The sequence below is a fragment of the Drosophila persimilis genome, unplaced genomic scaffold, assembly GCF_003286085.1.
Source record: "Drosophila persimilis strain 14011-0111.01,24,50 unplaced genomic scaffold, DperRS2 tig00000191-arrow-pilon, whole genome shotgun sequence".
In the NCBI taxonomy this organism is placed as follows: Eukaryota; Metazoa; Arthropoda; class Insecta; order Diptera; family Drosophilidae; genus Drosophila; species Drosophila persimilis.
The window spans coordinates 12,836,046-12,862,661 of NW_020825298.1; the positions used below are offsets into that span (position 1 = coordinate 12,836,046).

Consider the following 26,616-nt stretch of genomic DNA (forward strand, 5'->3'; position numbering starts at 1 on the left):
AGAGCCACCTGCCGACATTGAGGCGAGCCGAGGCCAACTTGTGTACGACATTTTGTCATATTTTTTGGTTAATTTCAAAAATGCAAATCATCGATGCCTGCTCGAAATGGAGCACGTCCTGTCGTCTTTTTGACAAATATCCCATTCCTGCTCGAGAAGCGATGTGCTCGTTACAACTTTGTAAAATATCCTGGCTAGCTACGTTTCCGACTGAAATTGTGTACATACTGCTTTTCCTTGGGAGCCCGTTGCGGTTGATCATGTTTCCCAGGACGGGGCTCCCATTTGTTTACAGCTTATTGGCATAGTTGATGTTAATGGTACATGGTTGCATGGGCTTGCAGAAATGTTTTTAAACGCAAAGGTTGTTTCATTTACATTTAACGTTATCCTTTACAAAATGCTTGAATTGTTCTCTTTAAGTTTGACTTGCTCGAAAAAGCCTGTTCTTTATAAGTACGCACGCGCGACCAGCGCTTAAAGCTCGTTGAGAGAAGATAATTGAAAAAGCTTTTGATCGGCGCCCAAGTGCAGAGAGAAGAAATGTTGTGCTCTTGCAAGCTTAGCCAAAAGACTCAAAAGAGTGATTTACAAAAAGCTTAGCGTGCCAAGTTGATTCCAGCAGCATGCGAGCCGAATGAGAAACAATAAATGATTGGCTCCAATCGGTTTTCCAGCTCCAAGTCCAAAGCAGAAGTTTGGTGAGTGCAGTCCGGCAGCGGACGAAGTTGAAAAGAAGATGAAAACGAAGTGCAAAGTGAATTTCAGTTGCTGGCGTGATGGGAAAAGCTTTCGGATTTCATTAAATGTCTTTAAAAGGGCCTGAAAGCATATTAATTGCAGTTTTTAAATTATACTATCTGTCTGTGCAGGTTTACGTCGGCTAATAAAATGGCGCTTTTGAAAATTTGCATATTTTCTCTGGCTTTGACTGTGGGTAAGTCTGAAAAGCTCTTAATTGCATTTCCCAATTAATAATACGTCATTAACACACTATGCTGCCCGTACACCAATGTTTAAATAATTTATTCTGACTTTAATGCTCTGCACATTGCACACAATCGCCATCTAATTGTTGAACCAAAAGCAAATAAACGAAACAATCCAACAAATGGCAACGGGAACAATATGCAAATGTTGGACTAAGCCAAACAGCAAAACAGCCAAACAGCCAAACATTTAAAAACTTTTCATGCTACATCTAAGCTGAACATTTTGTTGTTAACATTATTTGTGCCTTTGTTTATGTGCATATCTGCACTGTTGCCCTCAAATCATGTCAATTTGCGTCTGATTTCGATGGCAGAATACACGTGTAAATATCCGTACGTACTCGTACCAGACGCAAAAGCCCCTGTCTATCGTGGGCATTGTGACACTTGTTGTAGTTGTCAATTTGCATAGCATTTGGTTTTTGGTTTGTTTGCTATAGTTTCGTGGCGCTGCAACTGAGAGCGCAATGGGAAATTCGGGAATTTAATTTCTGGCAAATTTTATGCTCATTTATTGTGTGAAAGCTCATTAAAAATTTGTTTGTCTCCAAATATGCAGAGCATTAAAATTTCACATTGTTAATTCGCCGGAATAAATATGCAAGCAACTGTTGCGTGCGAGGGCGTGAACGTGTGCCCGGGCGTATGCCGAATTTTGTAATTACATTAAAATGGCCATGAAAAATATTGCAAATTGTGGCAGCTCATAATTGAATGTATTGAAATTCGGTGCTGCTGCAAAATGCAGGGATACGTTCAAACAGAAATGGAATAAATTAAATCTATATTCAACTGGGGGAAAAACTCTTTTCGAGCTGCGTGAATGCGAGCTTCGCTCGAAACAATGGAAAACTTTTAATTTGATTGAAACACACATATGCAAAAATTGTATAATTTATTTTTCTTTCGGGCTGTGTTGACATTTTATCCTAAAATACGAATAATGTATGAGCGAATGCTGGAGCTGGAGGAAGTTTACCGTTCAACTGCCCAATTTCTCAACCCCTTTCGAAATGAGCTGTCTGAGTGGAGTCCATTATCAATCTCGCATCAGTTCACTGAATGACATGAAAAAGTGCTTCAATCTGTTTATTTTTAATCTATTTAATGTTCATTGAACTTAACACGCATGCTACATGCCACATGCCCCATGCCCCATGCACCTTTCCCCCAAGACGACGGCTCAACACCCACAACGTGTGTGACTTGAATTCCATAGCCGAAAGAAAGCGGAGCACAAAAAAGTTTAGCAGCACATCCACATCAGAGGAGGGGAGGGGCGGGGAGGCCAAGGGAGCCGAGGCATAGGCACACAATTAATCTAGTTTAACCGGACTGGAAACCAAGTCAAACGGGCCGGGAACGGGCCGAACAGGGCCCTCGTTTTCGACAGACCCGGCTGACTCTGTGACAAACTTGTTGACAATCTGTCAGAGCGACTGTCAGAGCCGGGACCAAGTCAGCAACTCAAACCGCATAGGCCACGCTCTGCGACGCTCCGCTTGACACACTCATACTGCAGCCAACAAAAAACTCCCATAAAAAAGGAGAACGGCTTCATATCGGCGGCATACCGAAAAGGAAATGCCCTTGGACATCTACAGATTTAAGGACTGACCAACAGTTTTAATGAAGTTCTCAATGGACGATGTGAAGTATCACGCAACTAGGGACACTGTTTAATTAGAAATTTGCAGCAACTAATTTCAGCCATGTCGCTTCCACGGCATGCGGAATTTCCCGAGTCATTTCGCTGCTATATTCTGAGCATTTTTTATAGCGCCCCTGCCGTAGAGTATTAGCAACCTCAACTATGAAAGCTAGAGCAGCTTTTTCTTTTTTTGTTTTTTGTTTCTTGTTTGTTTTTGTTTTTGTTTTGCCAGTCCCAGGCCCGTGTACGAAACATGTTTCAATGACAAGCGACAGCTGCAGCGGCATGAGCGACACCAGCGCCGCCTTGGTATTTCTGTTGTTGGTGTCGTGGCGCTGCGCGGCGTGGCGTGGTTGTAGTTGTAGTTGTAGTTGCCTGGCTTAAATGTTGCCCGACACTTCACGCACTAATTGCTGTGTGGAATTGTTGCTTTATTAACGTTTAATCGAATGTCAGCCAGTCTACGTCAGCATCAGCATCAGCAACTTGATGGCATTGTTGTTGCCGAGTGCGGCGGCGGTGTCGGCGGTGGCGGCACAAAAATTGAAATCGTCTTTTCTTGTTTCTCGAGTTTGTTTGCTTTTTATTTTTTTGCAACGCCTGATTGGAGTGGTTTACCTTGAAGAGTGCTCCGTGCTCCGTGCTCCCTGGCTCCCTGGCTGTTGATGCAGTTGTTGCCAGCGTGTGTGATTTTGCAACTTGTCGGAAGTGCATGGCTAAAACTTGGCTTTCCGCTGATTGAGACTGTGTTTGCAGTCATCTCTTTGCACGGTTCAAGGCCTCAGCCGACGGTACATCGAAGCCGTCGTGGGCCACACAGCTGATGCCGCTTAAAACAGCTGTTTACGAGCATATACAATACTATCTTGAATATACTTACTTTCACTTTTAAGGTCGCTTGACCGCTTAGCCCATGTCGCAATATTGGCCAACAGAGAGCCAACTCATATACATATTCGTATCTGTAGATGTTTTTTGAGTTGATCGAAACGGGTTTCTTGCAAACAAAGTGGAAAAGTTGAGCTAAAACAAAAACTAAACGTGCGGGCCACACTGAGCAAAATACGTAAACTGGCTTGATGCTAAACTAACCGGTCTCTTCTCATCACAGGCATCACAACAACGCTCGCCCAGCAAGCCAAGTACCGGGGACAATTCCGCATCGGTGCGGGTCATCCTCCATCGCAGCGCCATTTTCCGCCACGCGATCGCGACCCGGTCGGGGAGGCGGCTGTTGTGCCCAAGCGCAAGCAGGAGGCGGCAGAATACGAGCCCACCGAGGAGTGCCCGGAGGCAAATGGCTTCTACCCGGATAGCAAGCAGTGCGACAAATACTACGCCTGTCTGTAAGTGTCAAGCTGTCAGTTTTCAAGGAAGTTGATTGGTTTGGGATGTCGGGATGGTGCGTATGGCGCACCATGCGTATGTGTAATATTGCATGCCGGAGCCCCCACCAACCAGTGCGACTGTGAGAAGAAAGATTGTTTGATTGACTGTTCTGTGCTCTTGCAGCGATGGGGTACCCACGGAACGCCTCTGTGCCGACGGCATGGTCTTCAACGACTACACGCCTATCGAGGAGAAGTGCGACTTGCCCTACAACATCGATTGCACCAAACGGTCCAAGCTACGTGAGTATAGAGCCGGTTCTGCTTAATTTGTTCCCTTCCTAACGTATGCGCACCGCAACGTGCAGCAAAAAATCTCACGGCCCGTGCTATATTTAAACCGGCCCCTGCCTCAGTCTCCGTTCTGGCCAAAATCAACCCATAAACGCGCTGCGTGCCCGCACTTATTTGCTCGTTACTTCTGGCTGCGTTTTTTGTTAACTTATTTATTATGCAAACGGCATGCGAGGCGGTTAACCTAAATTGTTGTCGTCAATAGGTCTTTGGTCGCGAGGCTCGAGGCTCGGGTCTTCGGTACGGTACGGTACGGTGGGGTGGGGTGGGGTGTGGTGCTTTGTTTTTATTTTTCGTTTCTCAGTAGACTTGTTTTATTCGTGATTTTATTATTTCCTTGGTGCTGGTGGTGCTGGTGGGGCCATCGAAATTTTAAGCCCAACCATCCCCAATTGGCTTCCCGCAGCTTTAAGCATGAAGAGAATTCTTTGACATTTGCCACGCCACGTGTAGCTGTAGCATCCTTGAAACTTTTCAACAGAATACTTTATTAAAGTTTTCCCTTCCCCGCATCATGCCTTGCAAACTTACCCATACGCAGTGGAAAGGAGATGCTTTAAGAACGGTATAGTCAAAAACTGGCTATGAATTCTGTCTTTTATGTAACATTAAATATTGCCTTAAATTTAGTTTTTAAATAAATTATTTGCCAACCATCAGAGCAATTAGTGTGCACATTGTGCAGGCCCATTAGCAATTTCAATTACCTTTGTCTCTCGTTGACATATGACTATGCTAAGCATTCCATATAGTATGTACATTTAGGTATTCACCTAAATATACATTTGTGTGCTTGCCATTTGTGCAGGCGGACAGAAAACGTAATGAATTTATAGAAGTACAGAAAGAAAAGGTTTCCACGACCAGCAGGACGCTGGGCCTAGAAATATTCTGTTTTGTGGAAAGTGCGTTAGCAGAGTTTATATGTAGGTGCCAGAGATGGGATAAGGGGAATGCGATTGTTTTGCTTTGTGATTTTTAAATGGCCAACATTTTACCCGCCCACAGAAGAGCCTCAGTCCTCGCAGCACTGCCCCCGAAAGAACGGATACTTTGGCCACGAGAAGCCCGGCATTTGCGACAAGTTTTACTTCTGCGTCGATGGCAAGTTCAACATGATTACCTGCCCGCAAGGCCTGGTTTTCAATCCCAAGACCGGTATCTGCACGTGGCCCGATGAAGTGGGCGTCACTGGCTGCAAGTCGGAGGACATCTTTGAGTTTACGTGTCCCAAGGTGAATGAAAGCATTGCTGTAACCCATCCCCGCTACGCCGATCCCGACGACTGTCAGTTCTTCTACGTGTGCGTCAATGGCGATTTGCCCCGTCGCAACGGCTGCAAGCTCGGCCAGGTATTCGACGAGGATTCCAAGAATTGTGACTGGGCGCGGAAGGTTCCCGATTGGTATGATCCGCAGATCTGTTCGCTTAAACCCTATTTCATGTCTCCTGCCTGTTCTTTTTTACTAGTGCTGACTGGTACAAGGATCGTTTGACTGATGCCGAGCTCGATGAGCTCGAGAACCCGAAACCGAAGTCCACAACAACCAAGCGGCCACCACGTGTCCGGGGCCCATCAAGGCGCAAGCCCAAGCCGAAGGTGGAAGAGGAGGAGGAGGCCTAAGCGTCGACTGTTTAGTATTTAGTGTACCAGTGAACTGCAAAATTAAAAGCTTGTAGGAGGTATAATTAATGGTGCGGCGTCTGTTTTCCCTAATCCGACTGATTACAGAGCCATTTCGCAGCCACTCGTTAAGCCTTCAAGCCATCTTCAATGCGAGTTCGATACGTTCGATGCCAGTAGGCATCCGCAGCTAGCTGCAGAATTAGCCCTTTCGTCGCAGAGCCCCGCTAAATGTAATATGCATGGGAATTTGTGTGAGGAGAACTTGATGGGGTGCCAAAACGACAGGATTTTATGCGCATGCAGTGTGCACAATCCATGCACTCTCCGCTTAGCCCTGGAGTGCCATCCCATGCCATCCCGTGCCATTCCGTGTCACCCCTTTATTCCATCCACTGACATGACGAAATCAATGCTTGCCACTGCCCGACTCTTCTCTGAGAGTTTTTCCCAATGCCTGCAGCGCATAAATTCAATTTGCCGATGAGCGTGCACAAAAGTATGCAACAAAATGGCAACAGCTCGACACAGATACAGATACAGATACTCGTACACACGCATACACACTGTGGAACATGGCACATGGAACATGTGTATGACGTTTGGCAGACAAGAAGCATTCGATAAAACGCATTGAAATTGCATTGTGAAAATTGTGAGCAGTTGAAAGGCAAGATTTACAGTGGCCATTTCCTGAAAGAGGGCGGGGGGACCAAGCGAAAGCGGACAGTCATGGCGGGAGTTTGTGGGGAAGGTCTGGAAGGAAGCGAAAGGGTTCAATAAAGAAGGAAATCTTATTGTTTAAGCACTAAAGCACTAAAATCCCAGAAAACGATGACATTTTACTTGGCAGTGCTTGAACATTTGTTTAAATCTATTTATTCATTCTATTGGCAACTGATTGCGTCCTGAAAACAGTCGTCTGGTTTGGGGTAACGATAAACGGATTTTGTAAATGATATAAGCTGGAAATTGGTAATAAGAGGCAGGGCCGGTTTGGGATTGCAGCCAAGGAGAGCTGGTGCTCCACTCGCTACAATGCTGACCCGTTGGCTAGATAAGTTCTATCTATATATTGTACAAATGTTGTACAAAGTTGTGTCAACATGCTGGCAATAAACCCTGCCTCCAGCACCTGCCTTCGTCCTTCCATCGCTTCATTGATTGCCATACAAATTGAATAAGGTCTGGGAAAATTCCAAGTGCTCTCAGGACTCCGCTTGGGTTTCTCCTGTCGGTCCTTCTCTTTGACTGGCCGGTTTGTTTTTTTTTGGTGTTAATGAGCCACAGCCACGACCCATCTAACGGCGACTTATGATGCGGTCACTCGCATAGTGCACAGGCCTCGTGACACAGACAGCCACAGCCACACCCATCTCCCATCTCCCATCAACCACGAAGCGATGGAGGAGGAAACGCCTACGGAGCATCTGCGTCTAATTAATCAACCAACACACATTTCCATATATACTCGGCCCCGTACTCGTACGCAGGTATGTGCACGTCGGTGTATGCGCAGTGAACACACGCCCTATACACCGATACACCCCGTACACCCCGTACTCCCTACACACCAAGCTCGCCGTGCTGTCAATAATTTGGCACGTCCTGTGACCTCCGCTTCCCCACGTCGTTTGCGTCGTGTCAGCTCGACAATGGACCCCTCTCTTCCTCGTCTACCGCAGCAAGCGCTGTCTGGGGGGGTGTGGGTCCACGGGCAGGTCCATCTAAAAAGCATTTCGTCGAACTCAGCGCCTACTTAATCAAGTGTAACATGGACATGTCCAAGTTCACCTGCCGCTTGACATATTGCGCCACGGCCCTTCGCCGGCTCTCCGCCCAGCTAGCGCCCTTAGCAATGTCCTTGTTTGAGACTGCTTTGCTTCCCCGTCTGCTGGTCAGCATGCGTTCGTATCAAATGTCAAATTTGACATAAACAAGTGTTTACATAATGACAACAACAATTTGCGTAATTGTCACTGGCAGGAGCACCAGCAGCAGCAGCACCAGCAGCTACAGCGATGTCTGGATGGGCACGGACCGGCGGCCATCGGCGATGGTGGACCAGCTCGTTGACTGTTCAAACAGTCAAGTACCCCTGGGCTTCCCTAAGGCAGGCGGAATCACAATCACTGTCTCCTGATTCAGGATGCATTCCGCCCCTGTTATGGATTTTCTTCATTGTCCCTTTATAGCCATACGAGATACTTGGGTTGTGCGCGTGGGTGATTAATTGCTGGGGGAGTGCTGGGCTTGGTGAGGTCAGAAAAACCCCATTCATTGTATTGCGATTAAGAGTTACACAAGTCTGAAGGTCAAGATGTACTTTGGCTTGGATAAGCTCTGCCAATCTGCTCCTTGCAGGGATAAGAAACAATCAACTGTCGCGAGTGTCCAGCCACAGCACACTTTGTGTGTGGAACAGTCCTGCCTTGGCCACTGTTTTAGCTTCTCTTCATTATTAGCAAAAGAAAACGAGGTATTGTGCCTTGTGCTCGGCAAAAGTTGATTGTGTGGGCCCTTGGGCTATTTGCTTTCTTGATGAAATAATTAAATGTCATTCATTGAGGTCGTTTGTCGTTTATTCTTGGCGCCTTCGCTTGCCTTCTTTGCCTTCTTTGGCTCTTCCCGGCTTCTGCTTTCTGCCTTCTGCTCTCGTCTCGGCCTAGTGTAATTGTTGACCACTTTGGTATATCCTTTTTGCGCCTTGTGCCGGCTAATTTGTGCAGACAGGGCCTGAGGGTCGGGCAGCACGGCCTTTTCCTGTTCGGTGCGGGCCCAGCTTTTGATTTCAGTTATTGTACGCATGTTGAGCCCTCATCTTCTTCCGCATCCTCAGCCCCAGCCCCAACCCCAGCCTCCGCCTCAGCGTCGTAAGTTCATTAAACTTTTGGCCGGGCTGCGCATTTAGTTTGCTAATTAAGTGTTGCATACTCTTCTTCTGGGGTTTCTGGGCCAGTCCAAGTTTAATGAACTAATCGTCGTTGACGTCACACCTGACGCATCTTGTCTAGGAATTTGCATATTCATAAGTGCGCCGTCAAATACAGCCACAGCCGCAACAGACAGGCGGGAAAGGAAAACGTCTGAATCAGCTTGACATCCAATTTGCTGCAAAAGTTTTGGGTCTTGGGCAGTTTTCAATTTGATAAAAAGCCATGAGTTCGGTCGGCGTCCTCTGCAATCCGGCGTGGATGCTCCAGAGACGCCAAAGTTTGGGCAGACTTTATTGCCCTGCCAAGCGCCGCAAGAAAATCAATTCCGATCCTTGTAAAATCGCGCCTCGAAGAACCCAATTGCAGGTGGCACCTAGGAAACCATATCCAACTACGACCCGACTATGGCGATAGCGACTTTTCATATGCCTCTATACTTCTTCCAGGCGGCCCGAAAGTCTGCTGTTATGTTGTGCCAACTTTAAAACTGTCAAACGGACAGCCAAATGCCAACCCAAAACTGTCAAAAGTTATGAATTTGCCAACTTACACCCAGCCAGCCACAGCCCCAGCCACAGGCCCGCGGATCTATGCGTCTATGCGTGCCTGTGAGGATGGGATGGGCCTCCTCTGGATTACAATTAATGTGAAAAAGCAATTTGAACTGGTAACTGGTAACTAGTACAGCTACCGAGAATTATGCTAGTCGCCTGTGTTGGCCTGGCTCGCCTTAGGCGTCCCATATAAATCATATGAATTTATTATGATGATGGCATAAATCATGGAGCTGTGCAATATATAAAATTGCACCACTTTATGCTTTTGTTGGTGTCGGTTCGAAGCAGCTCGGGGGGGTCGGCATTGTTTTCGTTGTTTAAACACCGCAAAATATGCAATTCAAGCGATACCAGTTGACAACTAGAACCAGCCCCAGTCCCAGCCCCGGCACCAGCACCAGCGCGCTGCAGCTCCATGACCAGAGCAGGACCCTGTCAACGTTTGGTCACTGAACAGAGTGCACCGCTGCGGCGAAATTTTTAGACATCTCTGCACACGTATTCGTATTTGTGTTTCATACCAGGCTGGGGCTCGGGTTCGTGCTAAGCCCAACATCCCAAACATTTTTGCTCCATAGAAATGAATTTCTTTGTTTTTGTGTGCTGGGTCTAAGCTTGGGGCGCGCACTGCAGCCGCTTCCGGAACGGTCCCTGGTCCCGGGTCTCTGGTCCCTGCTCCCTGGTCCCTGTCCACTGGCCTCTGGATGTTGGCTTCTCGGGACATTCGCAATTTGTTTTTAGTGGCCTGTTTGTATTGCAAGTATTGTTGGAGTTGTTGTAGTTTTTTGGCGGCTGTCACTTTTCATTGCCCTGGCATGTTCATAATTTCCATGTTAATATTGCCCTTGAGTCACAATTCAGCAATGAAATTAACTCGACTGTGCGCCCTGCGGTCCCGGCTAGCCCAACAAAAACATGTCCATTGCAATTAGCATATGAGCAACAAACCATACGAGCATGTGGCAGGCGGAGCTTGAGGGGGAGTGGAGTTTGTGGTCAAATTGTGGGCGGGGCGGGGGCCGGGGCCGGGTCCGGGCTTGTAATTTATGGAATTCCAGCTTAGGGACTTGTGCGCTCATTCGATGATGAAGGCGGTTTAGCGGGCAAGCCGCATTTTTAATTTGATGTATATTTCTGGGGATTAGGTTTGAGAGCCACGATGATAAAGTATACGCCAGGTTGGCCTCGACTGGGACTTGTTCCAATTAACGATTTAAATATTTAAGCAATCCAAACTATTCATCCATCCATCCATCTACTTAAGTGGTAAAATACCATAGAAAATATTATATATTTTCCGGTTGAACTGAGGAAATTCGTTTTAATTTAATTGCAAAATTTCATTCAATATGGGTTATACGTACGTTTATTCTGTGTTTTATTTAAATTCAAACAAATTATGCATATACATTTTCATTTTCACTTTTCCTAAACCAAACACCAGGCTCCCTGCAATTGCAAACTTTTGTGCCAAAAGATCCTAGGGCACAGCAGCAAAACAACAATAAACGCGGCAGCAACATCCACAACTTTAAACATCCTCATACACTAGCCGAAAGCTGGAAAACAATTTCGAAACAAAATATAAATTCTGTAGAATTCTTGTGGGAGCATTTAAAAAATGTATGCGGTCAGTGACTGCTGTTGCCTCAGTCTCTGCCTCTGCCTCTGCCTCCGCCTCCGCCTCTGCCTCTGCCACTATTGCTTTTCTGTGCCTTGGCTCACATTCTCTCTGTCCTTTTGCCAGCTTAATTTAAAACAGCACAGGAATCAATACACTCCAACTCTACTAAATGGAATACTGGGATACTCGGAAAAGTTTCCTTACTGCTTCTCCGAGTGAGATAAGCGAGCGGCGAGTTGAGCAAATGCATTTCGTTAGTTATCCTGCCATAAAGTCGTATAGAAAATGGAAATTTCCAATTCCAATCGACTGTCGACTGTCGACGTGGTTTGGATTCTCGAATTTTATTATATTTGTTGCCGAAAACACGACCATAACTCTTGTAGGTGCCGCAGCTCGAGATCATGCGTTCAGCATGCATGCCCCATGCGGCATGATGTCTTCCTCACCGTCGCTCGTCAGAGCTTTCGGGACAGGGCGGCAGCTTAAACTATGCAGCAGCAATCTGTGCTAACAACAAACTTGGTCGAGAGTGTCTACGCTTGACTGTGCTGCATATTTAAAGGCGCTTAAGTGCCGGCAAAAAGTGCAACCTGAAGCAGAGTGGAAGTGGAAACGGAAGGAGTCAAGTGGAGTGAGGAACGGAAGGGCAGGAGGGCACGAGGGCTGGGGGGCAGGGGCACACGACATGCGTCGTCATCTGACACATCATTCATGCTGTTTTTGAGCCCTGATTGTTTTGAGTGTCTGGCATCAGCCCCACACACGCTCACTCTCTCTCTCGAAAACACACACTCGAATGCAGAACAATAGTTGTAAGAATTGATTGCATTTGTGTCTGCTGCCGGGAGTCACTCCCATTCAGACAATGTCGTTGGCATGGTAAGTGCAGACTCCTCCGACGCCCTTGTTTATGCCTAAAAAGCTCCAGAGCCCTTGCACTTGGATGCCCCGTCACTGGAACACCCGGGCATTCGCTCGTGTGCTGGGCTGCTGGGCTGCAGTCCTTGCCCTGCCTGCCTCCTTGTTTCGCAAATAGTCAAACAATGGCAGTTTAGGGCCGTCGACGCCTCCGACAATCGTCAAGTGTGGCAGATAATCACTGCACTGGCACCACCATCAGCACCAGCCCCAGCCCCAGCCCCAGCCCCAGCCCCAGCCCCAGCCCCAGCCTCAGCCCCAGCACCGGCATCCGGCACCTTTGGCCGCTTCAAATATTGACTGCTTTGCATATTGATTGGCCTTTGTCTCTGCACCAAGGATGCCGTTCTTGACGCTCTCCGGCCGTGGCAGTCAACATGCCAGCGACACCTACATCATCAACTTGTTGACACTTTAACATCGGCAGCAGCATCAACAGCACACGCGGCAGTCACCATAAAAGGATACTGCTCTTGCTCCTGCTCCTGCTCTTGCTCCTGCTCCTACTCCTGCAGTTCATCCTTGCTCTCGTTCCCTCAGTTTATGGCTATGAAAAACACTTTATGCCCTGTTCTGTTCTGTTTCGTTGTGCGTTGACGTTGTTTGACATTGTAGAAATTGCTTTTAATTAAAATATTCCGCGCGGCAAATATCAGCTCACCCAGTACATTTCAGCGCGCTCTGTTGGGGATGCGGGTGGGGGCAAACAATATGCGAGCGGGGGGGCGGGGGCTGGCGGGTGGGGGCGGTAGGTCCCTAGCTCAAGCCCTAGAGTAACGCTTTTTTCTTCGCGGTGTCGCATCCATAGTACGTACAAGCATATCTGAATACATACGGATATATCCACATACTCGTTTGGTTTAAAGTAAATTTGTTATCCAGTTTGTGGGTGACTGCGGGGCATTGTGCGTCTGAAGAGTTTATTAGTTTAATTTGTGACACAAGGGTTAATATGGCTTGAATTTCATTTGAATTGAATTCAGGCATAAACCTCCGACATAATCTAACCCTTTGAGCATCACTGCCAACTTTTTGCAACTGACACTGCAATCGCATTGCAATTAGCTCGGGTCTTCCGCTGGCTCATCTCAATGCAATTTATGCTGATTACTTTGCATCCTGGAGTCGACTCAGAGTTAATGAATGAATTCTTATGGGAGCGGGAGCGGGAGTGGGGGCTCATCTCCCCCTCGTGGAATTTTTTCATTCAAATCCGCTTAGCAGCTTTATAATTAGCCAGAGTTGACGTTGTAGGCGTCACATTGTACACCCGTCGTCAATGGGCCACAAAGCCGTCGACTCGGACCGGGTGCTCTTGTTCTGACTCGGAAATGTGGCTATTGATTGCATAATCTTTAAGCTCAGCCAGCGACAGAAGACGAGGGAGGACTGAGACTGAGGACGGAGCAAAAAATCAATGGAAATAAATCACCGAGAAGCGTGCGGCAGACTCGTAGTCAATTTTTTTAGCTCTACGTAGACAAATGCCACGTCCGTTGACGCCACTCGCCCCCCACTCCACTCCACTCCACTCTAATCGTATCGTTAAATTGATTAATTTCTTTATTTGCGCTCCCGATGAAAATTGTGGTCGCCTTGTCCATTTTGGGGCGACTGCGAAAGGGGTCTGTCTTGGGCCCAAAGCCATCAAATTTGGGATGTCAGAGTGTTCTTGGGTTCTTTTAAAGACCTGCGTCTGTTCAATAGAATTGCAATTTACATAAAAACTTAATTATGGAAGCACGGTACACAGTGTCGAGCCCTCAAACATCCGATTCTCTTCGACAAGTTTCGCACAACTTCCACTAAGTCCACTAAATAGTGCAAAACTTTCTGGTATCCCATCTATGGGATACTTCCTGTCCTTTGTTGTTATTATGGTTGTTTTTGCTAACTTTGAATCTTTAAATTTTAACGTCTGCCACGCCCATGCGCCCCCAAGCCTGTAGCGACCCGCGGCGCATATTTTGATTTCAGCTTCAACGCCAATTTTGATGGATTAATGGAGCTGGGGCGACATTTGTTGTCATTGTCTGCATCTTGGTGTCAAACAAAGGCGTGGTCATGGATAGCGACGGCGACGGCGGGGGGCGAGTAACTTGGGGGCTGGGGCTTGCCAGCGATTGGCTTCGGGTCGTTTGTCTTAGCCAGGGGCTCTGAGGGAGGCAATTATGGGGCCGACCGCCGCGCGATGTGTGTGCGATGTAGTGCTTCATTCATAGAATGCGGAAAGGTGATTATACGCTTGGGGTTCGGGGGTTCTCTAATGTTGATCGATAAGCCAGCACTGCCCATTGCCCCTTAATTGGCTTAAGATGTTGCCGATGTGGCTACAGTTCCTGCTTGATTGGCCAAAAAGTTGTCCGTTTTCAGTTTTCAACTTAAAGGCGAATGCGAATGCGAGTGCGAGGAAACGGAAACTTTCACGCCAAGGACTCTGGGCCACCTTGACTGCCTTTCCATTCGAATGGCTTGCTCAATGGCCGAACACAGACCCACACACCCGCAAAATATTTATGTGCCAGTATTTGTGCGAGTCTTGTGTAAATTGTCTGCGAAAACTGCCATGGAGTGCAGTGACTAGCACTGGCACTGGCACTGGCACTGGCACTGGCACATGCCCTGGCATTTGCATTCGTCTGCCACACCACGCCACGCCCTTCCAGTTACCTTACACGCCACTAGCTGTGATTTCGTTTTGCATACTCCTACGTACGTATCTCTTTTCCTCTATACTCGTACCTCTGTCAGCACATCACCGCTGGCTCATCCTCATCCTCATCCCCAACCTCATCCATTTCGCCCTTCCGGCCAGCACACTCCGATGCTATGCTCATTTCGCCAGCGCCAACTAAAAATGCATTTCCTGTCAAGTGTAAAAGGGAAATGATGCGATGCTCTCCGGCTTTAACGTGCAATCAATCATTGCCGTACCTCTTCCTGCCCCACCCCCATTCGTCCCTTCAGCCCTCATCGTTTGCGGTGGCAAAGTCAACGAAGTCGGGTTTATTAAGTCTGGCAAACAGTGTTAAGTATTTGTCAAATGTGAAATGTCAAAGTGCGCTCTCCTGTGCTGGCAGGTTCCTGTTTCCTGGCTATCCACACATTTGACTTTAATTGCGATGCTGATAGGCAATTGAGCCCTGTTCCTTTTCCTCTTCCTGTTCCTCTTCCTGTCTCTGTCCATGTCCTTGTCCATGGCACCAGTTAGCATTGATGTGCTATTTCCGTTTCTTGCGGTTTCTCCTCGATTACAGGCACCTCGCGATTTCGCTCTGGAGGGCTTTGAATTTTCAAGTTCAAGCATTTGAGTGCCATATATGCATATATTCTGAATAATTCTCTTTTTCTCCCTCTCTCTCTGTCTCTTGTATTTTATGCCTACGCATCTTGATGGTCTGGGGTACGTGTTCGGACACTGTAATCGGATGTTAATGGCTCACACCAACCTCCAAGACGGACACAAAGGCCCCTGAACGTTTCACGCACTTTCAATTTTTGAACAATTTTGAACATCGATCGCCTCTACTGTACAAAGGTCTCGGAGTTCCTTGAAGCCGCTTAATTACATCGATTCGAACCGCTGAAATGAGTTGACAACTTTTTCCTGGTCTATGGTGAATTTCCAAGAAAAACCTTTTCGGGCAACCTTCAAGTCTTCTGTATTAATTAGGGCCCACTTCCAAAGACCCAATGTTTCTGTTTCCGTCAGTTTTCCCTCATAGAGCAGGATGGAGCAGCTGGTGCAGGTTCTCAACTGTAACTTTTGTAATTTGGGGCTTGGTTTCCTTTCAAACTCGAACTCAAATATGCATTCATACAATAATTCGCAGCCACTTTATGATTTGCCTACCCTTTAATGTTACATTTGACCTCAGAGTGCCCATTGAGGAGGCATGTCCACAGAAATGAGAAATAAAGGAGCGCAGTTATTAGTAATCCTCTTTGCCCATTGCTCGGACTTGTGTTTTTGGACCTTTGTTCCAGCTGTTGAGAGACGTATCAGACGTACTGTAGAGAAACTGTGCCAATGTCTGCATGTGGGACACGACGCCCATGGACACCCACCATTAAGTAAACATGAAATGGAACAATAATAAGTTTTCTAAAAGGCAGGGGTAAAAACGAAAACTGAAAATCATGCCGCAAATGAAGCAAACGCTGCTGACATACAAACGGCATCCAAAGTGAAGTCAAAGCGGACCCCTGTGACAAGTCCCCCTACATCTTGGTAGCAGGTGAAGAGGGGTGGGGTGGGATGAGGTGGGGTGAGGTGAGGGCCCCTCTGGGGTAACCTGGCCCTCCGATGGCAGCAAATTTCGCGCTTCATTGGCGCGCATGTCTCGAAGAAAAACAAAATGAGTGTCAAGTGCTGAACGCAAGCCGTGCTGTAATGGCTGCAGACGCCTGAGGGGGGGCCGTGAAAAGGTGCTGAGTTGACAATGGGAAAGTTAATTGAATAGTACTCGAATCGCAATTAATTACGCACCCCTCCTGTAGGCCTACAAGGAAGCGCCAATGCGCTGAACTTGAAATCGAAGCCCGAAACGAAAACGAAACTGAAACTGAAACCGTATCCGAAATCGATGCCAGTACCAAAGCGAAGACAAATTTACCGAAACCAGTTCCGTCGACAATTGTCAAATTGTCAACTGGCACCAGATATACTTTTGTACATACTCGTAAGTATTACCGGTTTGGCCCAGCGCAACTTCTTATAGCTAATTCTGGGGCTGCGGCTGGGGCTGGAGCTGGGGCTGGGGCTATGCCTATGCCTGCCCCATATAAAGTGACAAGCGACGGGAGTGAACCGCATCATTAAGTCAACGTCGTTTGCATCGCCAAGAGTCGGGGAACTCCATTCCGCCTCACTCTTAACCGACACGGATACAAAAGTCCAGTCTTCGCTTCGAACCTTTTGTGTGGCACGTGCCATTCAATCTACGAGCAATCTAAAAGGAACTAATTCCCCTTTCAAGATGCAAGCCAAAGTAAGTTGTACTTTGGGAATCGAATGATACAAGGATGTCCCCCCATCATTCCAGTTCAACGGCTCATGCAGCACGCTCTGAAATCCATTCCACTCACAGGTTCTGACTGTTGTCTCCCTTTTGGCGATCGCCGGCTCCTGCAGCGCCGGATTCGCGGCCACGTACGCTGGATACCATCCGGCCACTTATGCCACTTATCAGGCTCCAGCAGCCGTATATCATCAACCGTATGCCGCTCCAGTCTACCACCATGTGGCTCCAGTGCTGGCCAAGACCGTCGTGCCCGCGGCCCCCGTGTACGCCAAGTCCTATGCCCTTCCAGCTCCAATTGTCAAGGCCGTTGCGCCCGTTGCTGTGGCTGCTCCCCTGGTCAAGACCATTGCACCTGCGCCCCTGCATACCGTTGTGAAGCAGGTGGAGGTGGAGTCGGCCCCACGCTACGACTTCTCCTATGGAGTGCACGACTCCGTGACTGGAGACATCAAGAGCCAAGTGGAGACTCGTGACGGAGGCAATGTGGTTGGCTCGTACAGCGTGCTCGATGCCGATGGCTACAAGCGCACGGTGTCCTACACCGCTGACGATATCAACGGATTCAATGCCGTGGTCCAGCGTGAGCCCTTCGTAGCCGCCCGTTCCGCCCCTGTCGTATCTCTGCCTGCCCCCATATACTACCCCCAGCAGACGCAAATCCACCAGCAGCAGCTCTTCGCCCCACAGCAGGTGGTCGCCGAACAGCACGGTGAAGTTGTAGAGGCACCTGCACAGCCAGAGCTCGAACCCACTCCTGTTGACTATACTGACGGACAGGATCAGCAGCAGCAGCAGCAGCAGGCCCAGCAGGACTACCCGCAGGATCAGCAGTTCCCCCCCTACGCCCCTGCCTCACCAGCGCCCGCTGCCGCGGACAACAACGATGACTCCGATGTGGTGGAGGCGCGCTCTGCTGCTCCGGCGGTAAACGCCAACACTACCTCTACAGTCGCCCCAGCGCCCGTTAATGAGGAAAACAGGGGGGACGACAAGAAGACAGCCTAGAATGTGACACTACAGAACCTTGTTGAAAAAATTACTCCAAAATAAATTGAGCACGAAACAAAAATTATTGCATTCTCGCACGCCTGTCGCGCAGGTCATTTTTCTCCGCAATTTTGTATTGAAAGAGCGATTTAACTACCTTTTAATAATTAATGGTAATGGAATTAATTTTATTTCAACTCTTAACTCAATAACAAGATTCAATATAATTTGTATTTCATTATTTAACGGTCAAATGCGCATGAGCCAGAACCGTTAAAACTTAATATTTAAACTGACGGCGAGATTTGCAGATTCAGCCAATACAGCGCAGCTGAATACACACACACACCCGAAGATTGCAATTGCTATTGCTTGTATTTACAGAAAGAGAGAATTTTTAAAAACAAAAATTTGCATCTATGATCACATGGCCACAAGACGACAGCGCATTGATTTGCGATTTGAATCTGGCGGGCAATATTGTAGCCGATCTCTTTAGCCGATTAGTATCGATCGGTGAACTGAACTAACGAACTAAAAGAGCGAGTTGATAATTCGCGAACGAACTCATTCAGGAAATTGAACGATACAAATATTTTAAATCAATTATATGAATAGGTAAAAACATGACATTATGAGACAAAATCATTGTCAAAGCAGCTTGGAAAACTGGCTTGTAACAAAATTTAAAGAAAATAGGGTATACAAATTTCCATACTACATACATATGTAGTTGATATGTATTAAATGTGTAGTTGCGGTGTAGTTACCATGAAAAAAACTTGTTTTGTTTAAACTTTATTAAATAAAATAGCTCAAAAAGCGAAGTCTTTAAAAATTGTAGAAAATCGATTCATCATTCGGATAAAATTAAGTGGTCAGTGTTTAGAGTCTGGGTTAGCTAGCAATATAAAGCCACGGACGATCATAGACAGAGATCGATTAACCCATTGTCGGGTATTATCCATTGGGTGTTTAAATACCCACACGAATATTATGAGACTTTCACGCAGTTCAGGTGCAACCTTTTTTATTTTAAAAGTAAAGGAAATGCATGGATCTGAAAGAAGAATTTACAAGCAGTATTATTTTCTGCGGGTGGGCTCAACTTGTTCTCCAGTTTAAATAAAGGGGGGCTAAGTGGGTTAGTTACTTTTTCGATAAATCCGCTCGCTTGCTTTTCAAACTAAACGGCGACATTTACTTCATTGTTCGGGAACGTGTTAACAAGTACAAAATATTCGTAAACATTTTTAGTGGAATATACAATAAAATTGTGTAAATTTTTATGTGAGTGATTTTTTCCAAATAACGTAGACGCAGAGGCACACACGCGTTGCGGTTTCGCACATAACCTGAAGGTAAGTTTGCAAATAAAAGGAACACCTATTCGTCCGTCCGTCTGTCTGCCTGTCTGTCTGTCTTTACCGCGAAGGCAGCGCCGCCAAATGTGCAAATGGCGGCTGACTGCAGCTGTTGCTTTGTTGTTGTTTCTTGCCTGCCCTCTGAAAAGCCGGTCTTATCGGTCTGCGTTTTCGCCTCTGCTTTCGTTTCTGGATCTGCCTCTGCCGACGCTCTGCCGACGCTCTGCCGGCGCCGTAGGCTCAAAGGAGAAGGAAAGGAAAACGAATCAAAGCAGCCCTTGTCATTTTGTTTCACACATCTTTGCAACATCATTTATTTCAGTTCTACATTCTACACTTGTCGTTCGGAGCAACTGGAGCTTAACAAATTATTTTAAAACAAAATTTTATTAAATCAAAATTTTCGTCATGAATAAAACGGATGCAAACACTCGTCAGGGCTCCTATAAGTCCAACACAATCAACACGCAGGTACGTTTCGCGGCGGGCTGTGGCGGGTTGATGCGCTCGGAATTAACCTCACTTTTGCTAATCTGTAGGACTCGCGCATGCGTCGCCATGAGGTTACCATTGAGTTGCGCAAGTCCAAAAAGGAGGATCAGATGTTCAAGCGTCGCAACATCAACGACGAAGACCTCACCTCGCCCCTGAAAGAATTAAATGGTCAGTCGCCGGTGCAGCTGTCGGTGGATGAGATTGTGGCGGCCATGAACAGCGAGGATCAGGAGCGCCAGTTCATGGGTATGCAGTCGGCACGGAAGATGCTGAGTCGCGAGCGCAATCCACCCATTGATCTAATGATTGGCCATGGCATCGTTCCCATTTGCATACGATTTCTTCAAAACACCAGCAAGTAAGTATTTGCAGTAGGTTAGTGCATGCGGTGCATTACAGTGACCCCCCACCACAGTACCATGTTGCAGTTTGAGGCAGCCTGGGCTTTGACAAACATTGCCTCGGGAACATCTGACCAGACACGCTGTGTCATCGAGCACAATGCGGTGCCGCATTTTGTTGCCCTGCTGCAGTCGAACTCTATCAATCTTGCTGAGCAGGCCGTATGGGCTTTGGGTAACATAGCCGGCGATGGAGCCGCTGCTCGCGACATTGTAATCCAACATAATGTCATCGATGGTATTTTGCCGCTGATTAACAACGAAACGCCGCTTTCATTTTTGCGGAACATTGTTTGGCTGATGTCTAATCTGTGCCGCAACAAGAATCCTTCGCCGCCCTTTGAACAAGTGACACGCTTGCTGCCAGTTCTGTCGCAGCTTTTGCTTAGTCAAGATATTCAGGTTTTGGCCGACGCCTGCTGGGCTTTGTCATATGTCACCGATGATGACAACCACAAGATTCAGGCGGTAGTGGACTCGGATGCAGTTCCTAGACTAGTGAAACTTTTGCAAATGGATGAGCCCAGCATAATTGTGCCAGCACTGCGCAGTGTGGGAAACATTGTCACCGGCACAGATGTACAGGTCAGTAGTCAATCGAATGGTACCTTTGAATTATTAGCTAATATCTATTGTTATTTACAGACCGATGTTGTTATTGCTGCGGGTGGCTTGCCCCGACTGGGTCTGCTGCTGCAGCACAACAAGAGCAACATTGTCAAGGAGGCTGCTTGGACTGTAAGTAACATAACAGCAGGTAATCAGAAGCAAATCCAAGCAGTTATTGAAGCTGGCATCTTCCAACAACTACGCAACGTGCTCGAGAAGGGCGATTTTAAGGCACAAAAAGAGGCCGCATGGGCAGTGACCAACACGACAACATCGGGCACCCCAGAGCAGATTGTGGATCTGATTGAGAAGTTCAAAATATTGAAGCCATTCATCGACTTGCTCGATGCTAAAGATCCACGCACCATCAAAGTTGTGCAGACTGGCTTGTCCAACCTCTTTGCGCTGGCCGAGAAACTGGGCGGTACTGAGAACCTCTGTCTCATGGTCGAAGAGATGGGCGGATTGGATAAACTGGAAACATTGCAGCAACACGAGAACGAAGAGGTGTACAAGAAGGCGTACGCAATTATCGATACCTACTTCAGCAATGGCGACGACGAGGCCGAGCAAGAGCTCGCCCCCCAGGAAGTGAATGGAGCCCTCGAATTTAATGCAACTCAGCCTAAGGCTCCAGAGGGTGGTTACACATTCTAGGCTACATATTACACATCATACAACTTCTTCTAACTTGCGACCGCGCTAGGCTACACTTACTACTACCATAGTCATCTTCTAACACAGCACGAAAAATCCCCCAAAAATCCCCAAAGTGAACATACTCAAGCATTTGGAGAGGCATACACGACAGACACAGACATGTTTTTTTCTCACCTTTATCAATCTCTCAAAACAGAATGGCATTATTTATCCACCACTCCCACGGATTTATTGAATCTCTGGTAGTGCATTATACACCAATTGCATCTCGTTTTCAAATCGTAATTGCATCCGCTCTACTCAGCTGTGCTGTTGGAGCATTGCCCTGTGCAGATTCCGTCTGTGTGCCCTAAATTTGTATTTGGAAACTTTTTGGGCCCGTTTCGGACATTATTTTAGGTTGTTAGTATTTATTTATGTATACATATTATGATTTTAATCCATCCACCTTCGCGCAAGCATTACAACAATTTACAACCCACCACCAGTGTCCTCATCCTCGATTCGTAATATTGTATTTTAAGTTGATGAATAAATAATGAATGTTTGAATTGTTTGAATGATTAATTATATTCTTTGCCCAAATGTTATCCATCCAGCTGTTTATTTGTTCATTTCATTTTACCCTAAATTACTCTTTAAATATGTACTTTTACACAAGTCTATTGTGATTCTGATTGATGAAATTGTATGCAGCCGACGTTTCTGATTGATGCAGTTTCATGGAACAACATCGACATTTTTCTGATTTGCCATCAGGGGACAGAATCATTATAAAACAATGACGTGAGAGAAACAACGGTGACCATAGCATACTTTAAACTACCAAAGTTGTGTATAATAAATGTAGAATTGCCAGGTGGTGTGTCGTGCCCCTTGTAGCAATAAGCATACATTTGTTCATATACATTCCTGATCTTCGCCGTCAGATGTCGCCACAGAGACATGTAGTTAAACTGTAGAACACTTATTTCCCAATCTATCGGTTCTGTCACCTGATGAAATGTTTTGTTTTAAATGAAGAGATTCCTTTTTTTGAGTATGAAACGAATGTATCGAGATTTCATCGTAAGTCTCTGGCTTTTGATAAGTCTTTGATTTGGATTCCTTTCAATTAATAAATGCATTCTTATTTTTCAGGATGTGTATCAAATTTACACTTGCACAGTTTCGGACATAAATGCTACATTCGCTGCTTCTTCATCTGCAGCTAAAAGCAAGTACATACGAGTATACACAGAATTACCCACATACGCGTCCAGCGACCCCAATCCAGATTAGATAAAATGATTAAACAAGAACTATGGAAACAGAGCGAACCGCACAACTCAATTCAATCAACAGCGGGACTGGGGACTGGAGAAGGCGGCACTAGCAGCAGCATCCGCGGCAATCATCGTTCATTGCAGCGCTCCAAAACAAAAACCAAACTCGTGAACGGTCGACGCTGATGAACACCCACACCGAATGCAGCGGCAGTCCACCGTAAGTCTTTTTAGATTTAATTCACGGCAAACAAATTATAAAAATAGATTAAAATGTGGCATCGGAAAAGTAGTTGCCGAAAATTTGAACCGGTATGAAGACATTGGCCAGAGCCAGAGCTTTTGCCTCCGCATTGCCCAAGTGTCGTCATCGATGAGGCGGGTGTGAGCAGCGCCGGGCAAACTTAATTGGTTCTTTTTGAATTCTTTTATTGTTTCCGAGCGCGAGCATTTAGTCGATTTTTGTCCGAAGCTGCGTGCGGGCGCGAATCTTTACAGGCACAAACTTTACATAATTTTCTGTCTCCTGTTTTCTGTTCAGCACTACCTCGATAGAACTTCTAACAAGATTCGTTCAGGTAAAAGCGTATCTTAAATATTGTTACGGCACTATTTCAGTCAAAACGGTGTTCTGTTCATTTCAAACGAAATGAAGAGGCCTTTGTGCCACTGATCAGAATTGACTGCTGCTCGAATATTTCACAGAAAACTATTGTGGTTGATGATGCCACTTCGAAAGCGCTGCCATGACCTCGCACGCAGCTATGGAAATCCAGTGAGGATTTGCCATATGCCACTCAGCCATTAACGTCGGATGTGCATTTGCGCTCTATTTTGCAATAGAGCAATAGACTTTAAAAAACAACACATTTGACAAACTCATGATGTAGTGTAATTTCGTAAAGAAAGAAAACAAAATTGGCGCACCAAAAATAAACAAAAACAATGTCTAGTATTAGAGTAGCGCTACTTATATAGCGAGAGCAGTGACGCTGCCGTTGGCGTAGGCGTGGGCGTAGGCGTAGGCGTGTATACGTATACTTTGAGCGGAAAACAGTTCGTTTTTATTTTCCATTTGGGTGGGGGTGCAGTTGGTTGATGGGGCAATTAAGCGAGCAGAAAGTGTGCGCGCCGCATAGGAATCGCCATGAAATGCAATTCGGGATTGGTTAAGGGAGTGGGCCCCCACCACCGAGAAGAACAGAAACAAACCAAACCAAGCCAAACCAAAATTCGCGTGAAATATACAGCCAAAGCACTGTCAGAAAGTTTTCCGACTCGGCGCTTCCGTTTTGTTTACTTGCCGAAAATTGTGTCAAGTGTTCTCTCGCTTACTTTATTTATTTAATCATTTGTTTTGTACTCTGTGTGCTTTTGTTCCTTCGTGCCTTGTTTAGGTATTGAAACAAAAGAAATTACGCTTAGTTTTTTATTACGAAAACCACTTTAGTGGCAACTAGCTAAGTTTTGTCTCTTGGAGGCGGCGAATCGCAATGGAAATTAGTGTAAAGTGTAGAATCTTATTTGCACTTTTTCTTTAAAATTTCAGTTGAACGGCCATAGTTCAGGGCAAAGTTTATGTTAGTGTCGTATAAATGTCGACACATGTGTTTCACATTATGCTGAAAGGGAATCTGAGGCTAAGATGGTTCAATTTAATAGATCATATGGCGTAAACCATCATAGATATATGTATGCTTAGATTGCAAGCATGTGGAATAGATTAATTTATTTTTTATGTACATATTTTACAGGATTCCATCGCAAGAGCAGCAGATCTGAGCCGCCCCATTATGAGTGAAGCACCCAATCCCCCTGCGAGCAGCGTTCCACCGGAGTCCAATCTAGCTGCGGAGATCTATCACAGCATTGCATCGACGGCCACCGATCAGAATGTGCTCATGTCGCCTCTGCTCCTGGAAGCCAGTCTGGCACTCCTCTACCTTGGCTCAGATGGAGCCACCGCAGAAGAATTCCAGAAGCTGTTGCGGCTCAAGCAACGCTTCCCAAGCAATGCCAAGATGGCCAACTATTACGCTGCAGAGCTTGCAAATGTAACCAGGGATGCTGATACCCACGTTGAATTGCAGAACCGCCTGCTGATACAGCCGAGCCCTGAGTCCAGCCCTGGAGGGATAGCTGAAGATTTTCAGAAAATTGCTCAAACATACTTTCATGTGACTGCCGAGTGCATCAATATGGAACAGACGGAGAAGCTGCGTCGTCACGTAAGCGAACAGATATTGGCCGCTGTTGGAGGCGGCAACTGGCAATCGACTCTTGTAGATAGTGGTCATGCGGCCAAGCTGCTGCTCTTGCTGGCGGCGAACCTCCAAAGCAAGTGGTTTCTTCCCTTTAGTGCATACCGTACGGGTCTCTACGAGTTCCACAGCAACAAAGGCGAAACATCAAAGTCGGTGGCCATGCTGTTCGACGACGATATGTTTGTGAAGTACGCGGAGCTGAGGGAACTGAACGCCCGCGCCATTGAGCTTCCCTACGAGCACGCTGAAGAATTGTCCATGCTGCTAATCCTGCCCAACCAACGCGAGGGACTCGCGAAACTGGAAAGCCAGCTGCGCGGAATCGATCTGGGCGCATTGCAGCAGTGCATGCAAATGGAGGGAGTGCAGGTGCTGCTGCCTAAATTTAGTATCGATTTCGAGTGCAGCTTGCGGCAGCCCTTGAAGCAGGTCAGTAGAATGGGAATAATCTGCCTACTTCAGGTTATGCGCGGACATTTATATGCGATGAGAACATTTAAAAATTCAATTTATTTATAGCTCGGTTTTGAAGAGATCTTTTCGGCATCGGCGAACTTTAAGCATGTGCATCCCTCCGGAAATCTGCCCGTAGCCGACGTTCTCCAAAAGTTGCGGATTAACCTAAATGAGTCTGGTTCTGGATCGGAACCACCCAGAGCCGCGGCAGGTATGTACAATATATACTCCCCACAAGCTTCCAACTTATGGCATCCCATCCCGTTTTCTTTTTCGTCAGAGTATAAACCCATTGTGATCAGCAATTCCTCCCGTCAAAAGTTCTTTCGGGCCGACCATCCATTTTTCTTTGCCATACGCAGTGAGAATGTCACCTACTTGATGGGACACGTGGTAGAGTTTTAGAGCCCTGCGATGATCGTGCAGATATGTAGAAGGTTTGTGCAATAAGCTCCTAAAAATTAAATTACAACTAATCTTTAATAAACATGTAAAACAGTGTAGTTTTTGTTGGTTTTGTTGATTTCCTGGTGGTAAATATTCCTACTTGGTGATGGTTGTAGAACAGTAAACATTAGTGGCGGTGTGTGGTTAATGTGAAGTATTTTTGTCGACCCAATACACTACATTGATACTGTACGTTTACTCGGGGATCCAGTTGGGCTCTAAGCATTTCAGCACGATTCGTGATGTAATTATCCTTCCCGGAGAACAAAACCAATTGGTCATTTTGTAACGATGGTAGAGTTCGGTAAGTCGCTTAAGGAATCGTAAAGTATAAATCAGTATTTCTAACGTAAGATTTCTTTCACAGGTTTCTGATATTTTTTCCACTTCATAGACTATCGCGGAGTCACCCAAAAGGCAACCAAAGCCAAGTAAGTACTACTATGATTTGAATAACATATAGATGACTCCTTACCTTGCCCAATTCATATTTGAAAAGAAAATCATACTCGCTTTGGTTTTTTCATAGTTTTTCTAACAAGAGTCTTGAGTTTATTTAAAGATATATCTGTATAATTAATTTTGTTGCAGAAATAGTCCTGTTATTCTTATTAGTATTACAATTATTGTATTTTGTAAGTTTTCATATCTTAATTG

The 26,616-nt window shown here is 46.3% G+C and overlaps 4 protein-coding genes across 7 annotated transcripts; all 4 read left to right on the forward strand.

Moving 5' to 3' along the window:
- Nucleotides 1-651: 651 nt before the first annotated feature.
- LOC6589142 (protein obstructor-E) lies at nt 652-6,018 on the forward strand. The gene is made up of 6 exons (XM_002014396.2): nt 652-701; nt 873-937; nt 3,755-3,989; nt 4,156-4,274; nt 5,334-5,730; nt 5,796-6,018. The coding sequence occupies exons 1-6, from the start codon at nt 652-654 to the stop codon at nt 5,947-5,949; spliced, it is 1,020 nt and encodes a 339-aa protein (XP_002014432.2). The 3' UTR covers nt 5,950-6,018.
- A 10,750-nt stretch (nt 6,019-16,768) lies between these two features.
- On the forward strand, nt 16,769-18,074 carry LOC6589141 (cuticle protein 19.8). The gene is made up of 2 exons (XM_002014395.2): nt 16,769-16,978; nt 17,078-18,074. Exons 1-2 carry the CDS (start codon nt 16,967-16,969, stop codon nt 18,014-18,016), a joined length of 951 nt encoding a protein of 316 aa, XP_002014431.1. The 5' UTR covers nt 16,769-16,966; the 3' UTR covers nt 18,017-18,074.
- Nucleotides 18,075-19,274: 1,200 nt separating this feature from the next.
- On the forward strand, nt 19,275-21,798 carry LOC6589140 (importin subunit alpha). The gene is made up of 5 exons (XM_002014394.2): nt 19,275-19,359; nt 19,685-19,833; nt 19,902-20,215; nt 20,273-20,843; nt 20,904-21,798. Exons 2-5 carry the CDS (start codon nt 19,771-19,773, stop codon nt 21,522-21,524), a joined length of 1,569 nt encoding a protein of 522 aa, XP_002014430.1. The 5' UTR covers nt 19,275-19,359; nt 19,685-19,770; the 3' UTR covers nt 21,525-21,798.
- A 1,089-nt stretch (nt 21,799-22,887) lies between these two features.
- Nucleotides 22,888-26,239, forward strand: LOC6589139 (serine protease inhibitor 42Dd). 4 transcript variants are annotated; one of them, XM_026988204.1, is made up of 5 exons: nt 22,888-23,012; nt 24,547-25,485; nt 25,576-25,723; nt 25,793-25,949; nt 26,171-26,239. In XM_026988204.1, exons 1-4 carry the CDS (start codon nt 22,995-22,997, stop codon nt 25,915-25,917), a joined length of 1,230 nt encoding a protein of 409 aa, XP_026844005.1. In that variant the 5' UTR covers nt 22,888-22,994; the 3' UTR covers nt 25,918-25,949; nt 26,171-26,239. The 4 variants fall into 4 exon arrangements, with proteins under 4 accessions (XP_026844005.1, XP_026844004.1, XP_002014429.1 ...); XM_026988203.1 differs by lacking the exon at nt 26,171-26,239 and having other exon boundaries at nt 25,793-26,015; XM_002014393.2 differs by lacking the exons at nt 22,888-23,012; nt 26,171-26,239 and adding an exon at nt 23,297-23,370 and having other exon boundaries at nt 25,793-26,015.
- The last annotated feature ends 377 nt before the right edge of the window (nt 26,240-26,616 follow it).

Coding starts and splice junctions, on each gene's coding strand:
- LOC6589140 (XM_002014394.2), top strand. CDS start 19,771: ATGAATAAAACGGATGCAAACACTCGTCAGGGCTCCTATAAGTCCAAC. Junction 19,834..19,901: donor CCAACACAATCAACACGCAG/GTACGTTTCGCG, acceptor GCTAATCTGTAG/GACTCGCGCATGCGTCGCCA. Junction 20,216..20,272: donor TTTCTTCAAAACACCAGCAA/GTAAGTATTTGC, acceptor CCCCCACCACAG/TACCATGTTGCAGTTTGAGG.
- LOC6589142 (XM_002014396.2), top strand. CDS start 652: ATGATTGGCTCCAATCGGTTTTCCAGCTCCAAGTCCAAAGCAGAAGTT. Junction 702..872: donor AAGTCCAAAGCAGAAGTTTG/GTGAGTGCAGTC, acceptor CTGTCTGTGCAG/GTTTACGTCGGCTAATAAAA. Junction 3,990..4,155: donor GACAAATACTACGCCTGTCT/GTAAGTGTCAAG, acceptor GTGCTCTTGCAG/CGATGGGGTACCCACGGAAC.
- LOC6589139 (XM_026988204.1), top strand. Junction 25,486..25,575: donor TGCGGCAGCCCTTGAAGCAG/GTCAGTAGAATG, acceptor ATTTATTTATAG/CTCGGTTTTGAAGAGATCTT. Junction 25,724..25,792: donor ACCACCCAGAGCCGCGGCAG/GTATGTACAATA, acceptor CTTTTTCGTCAG/AGTATAAACCCATTGTGATC.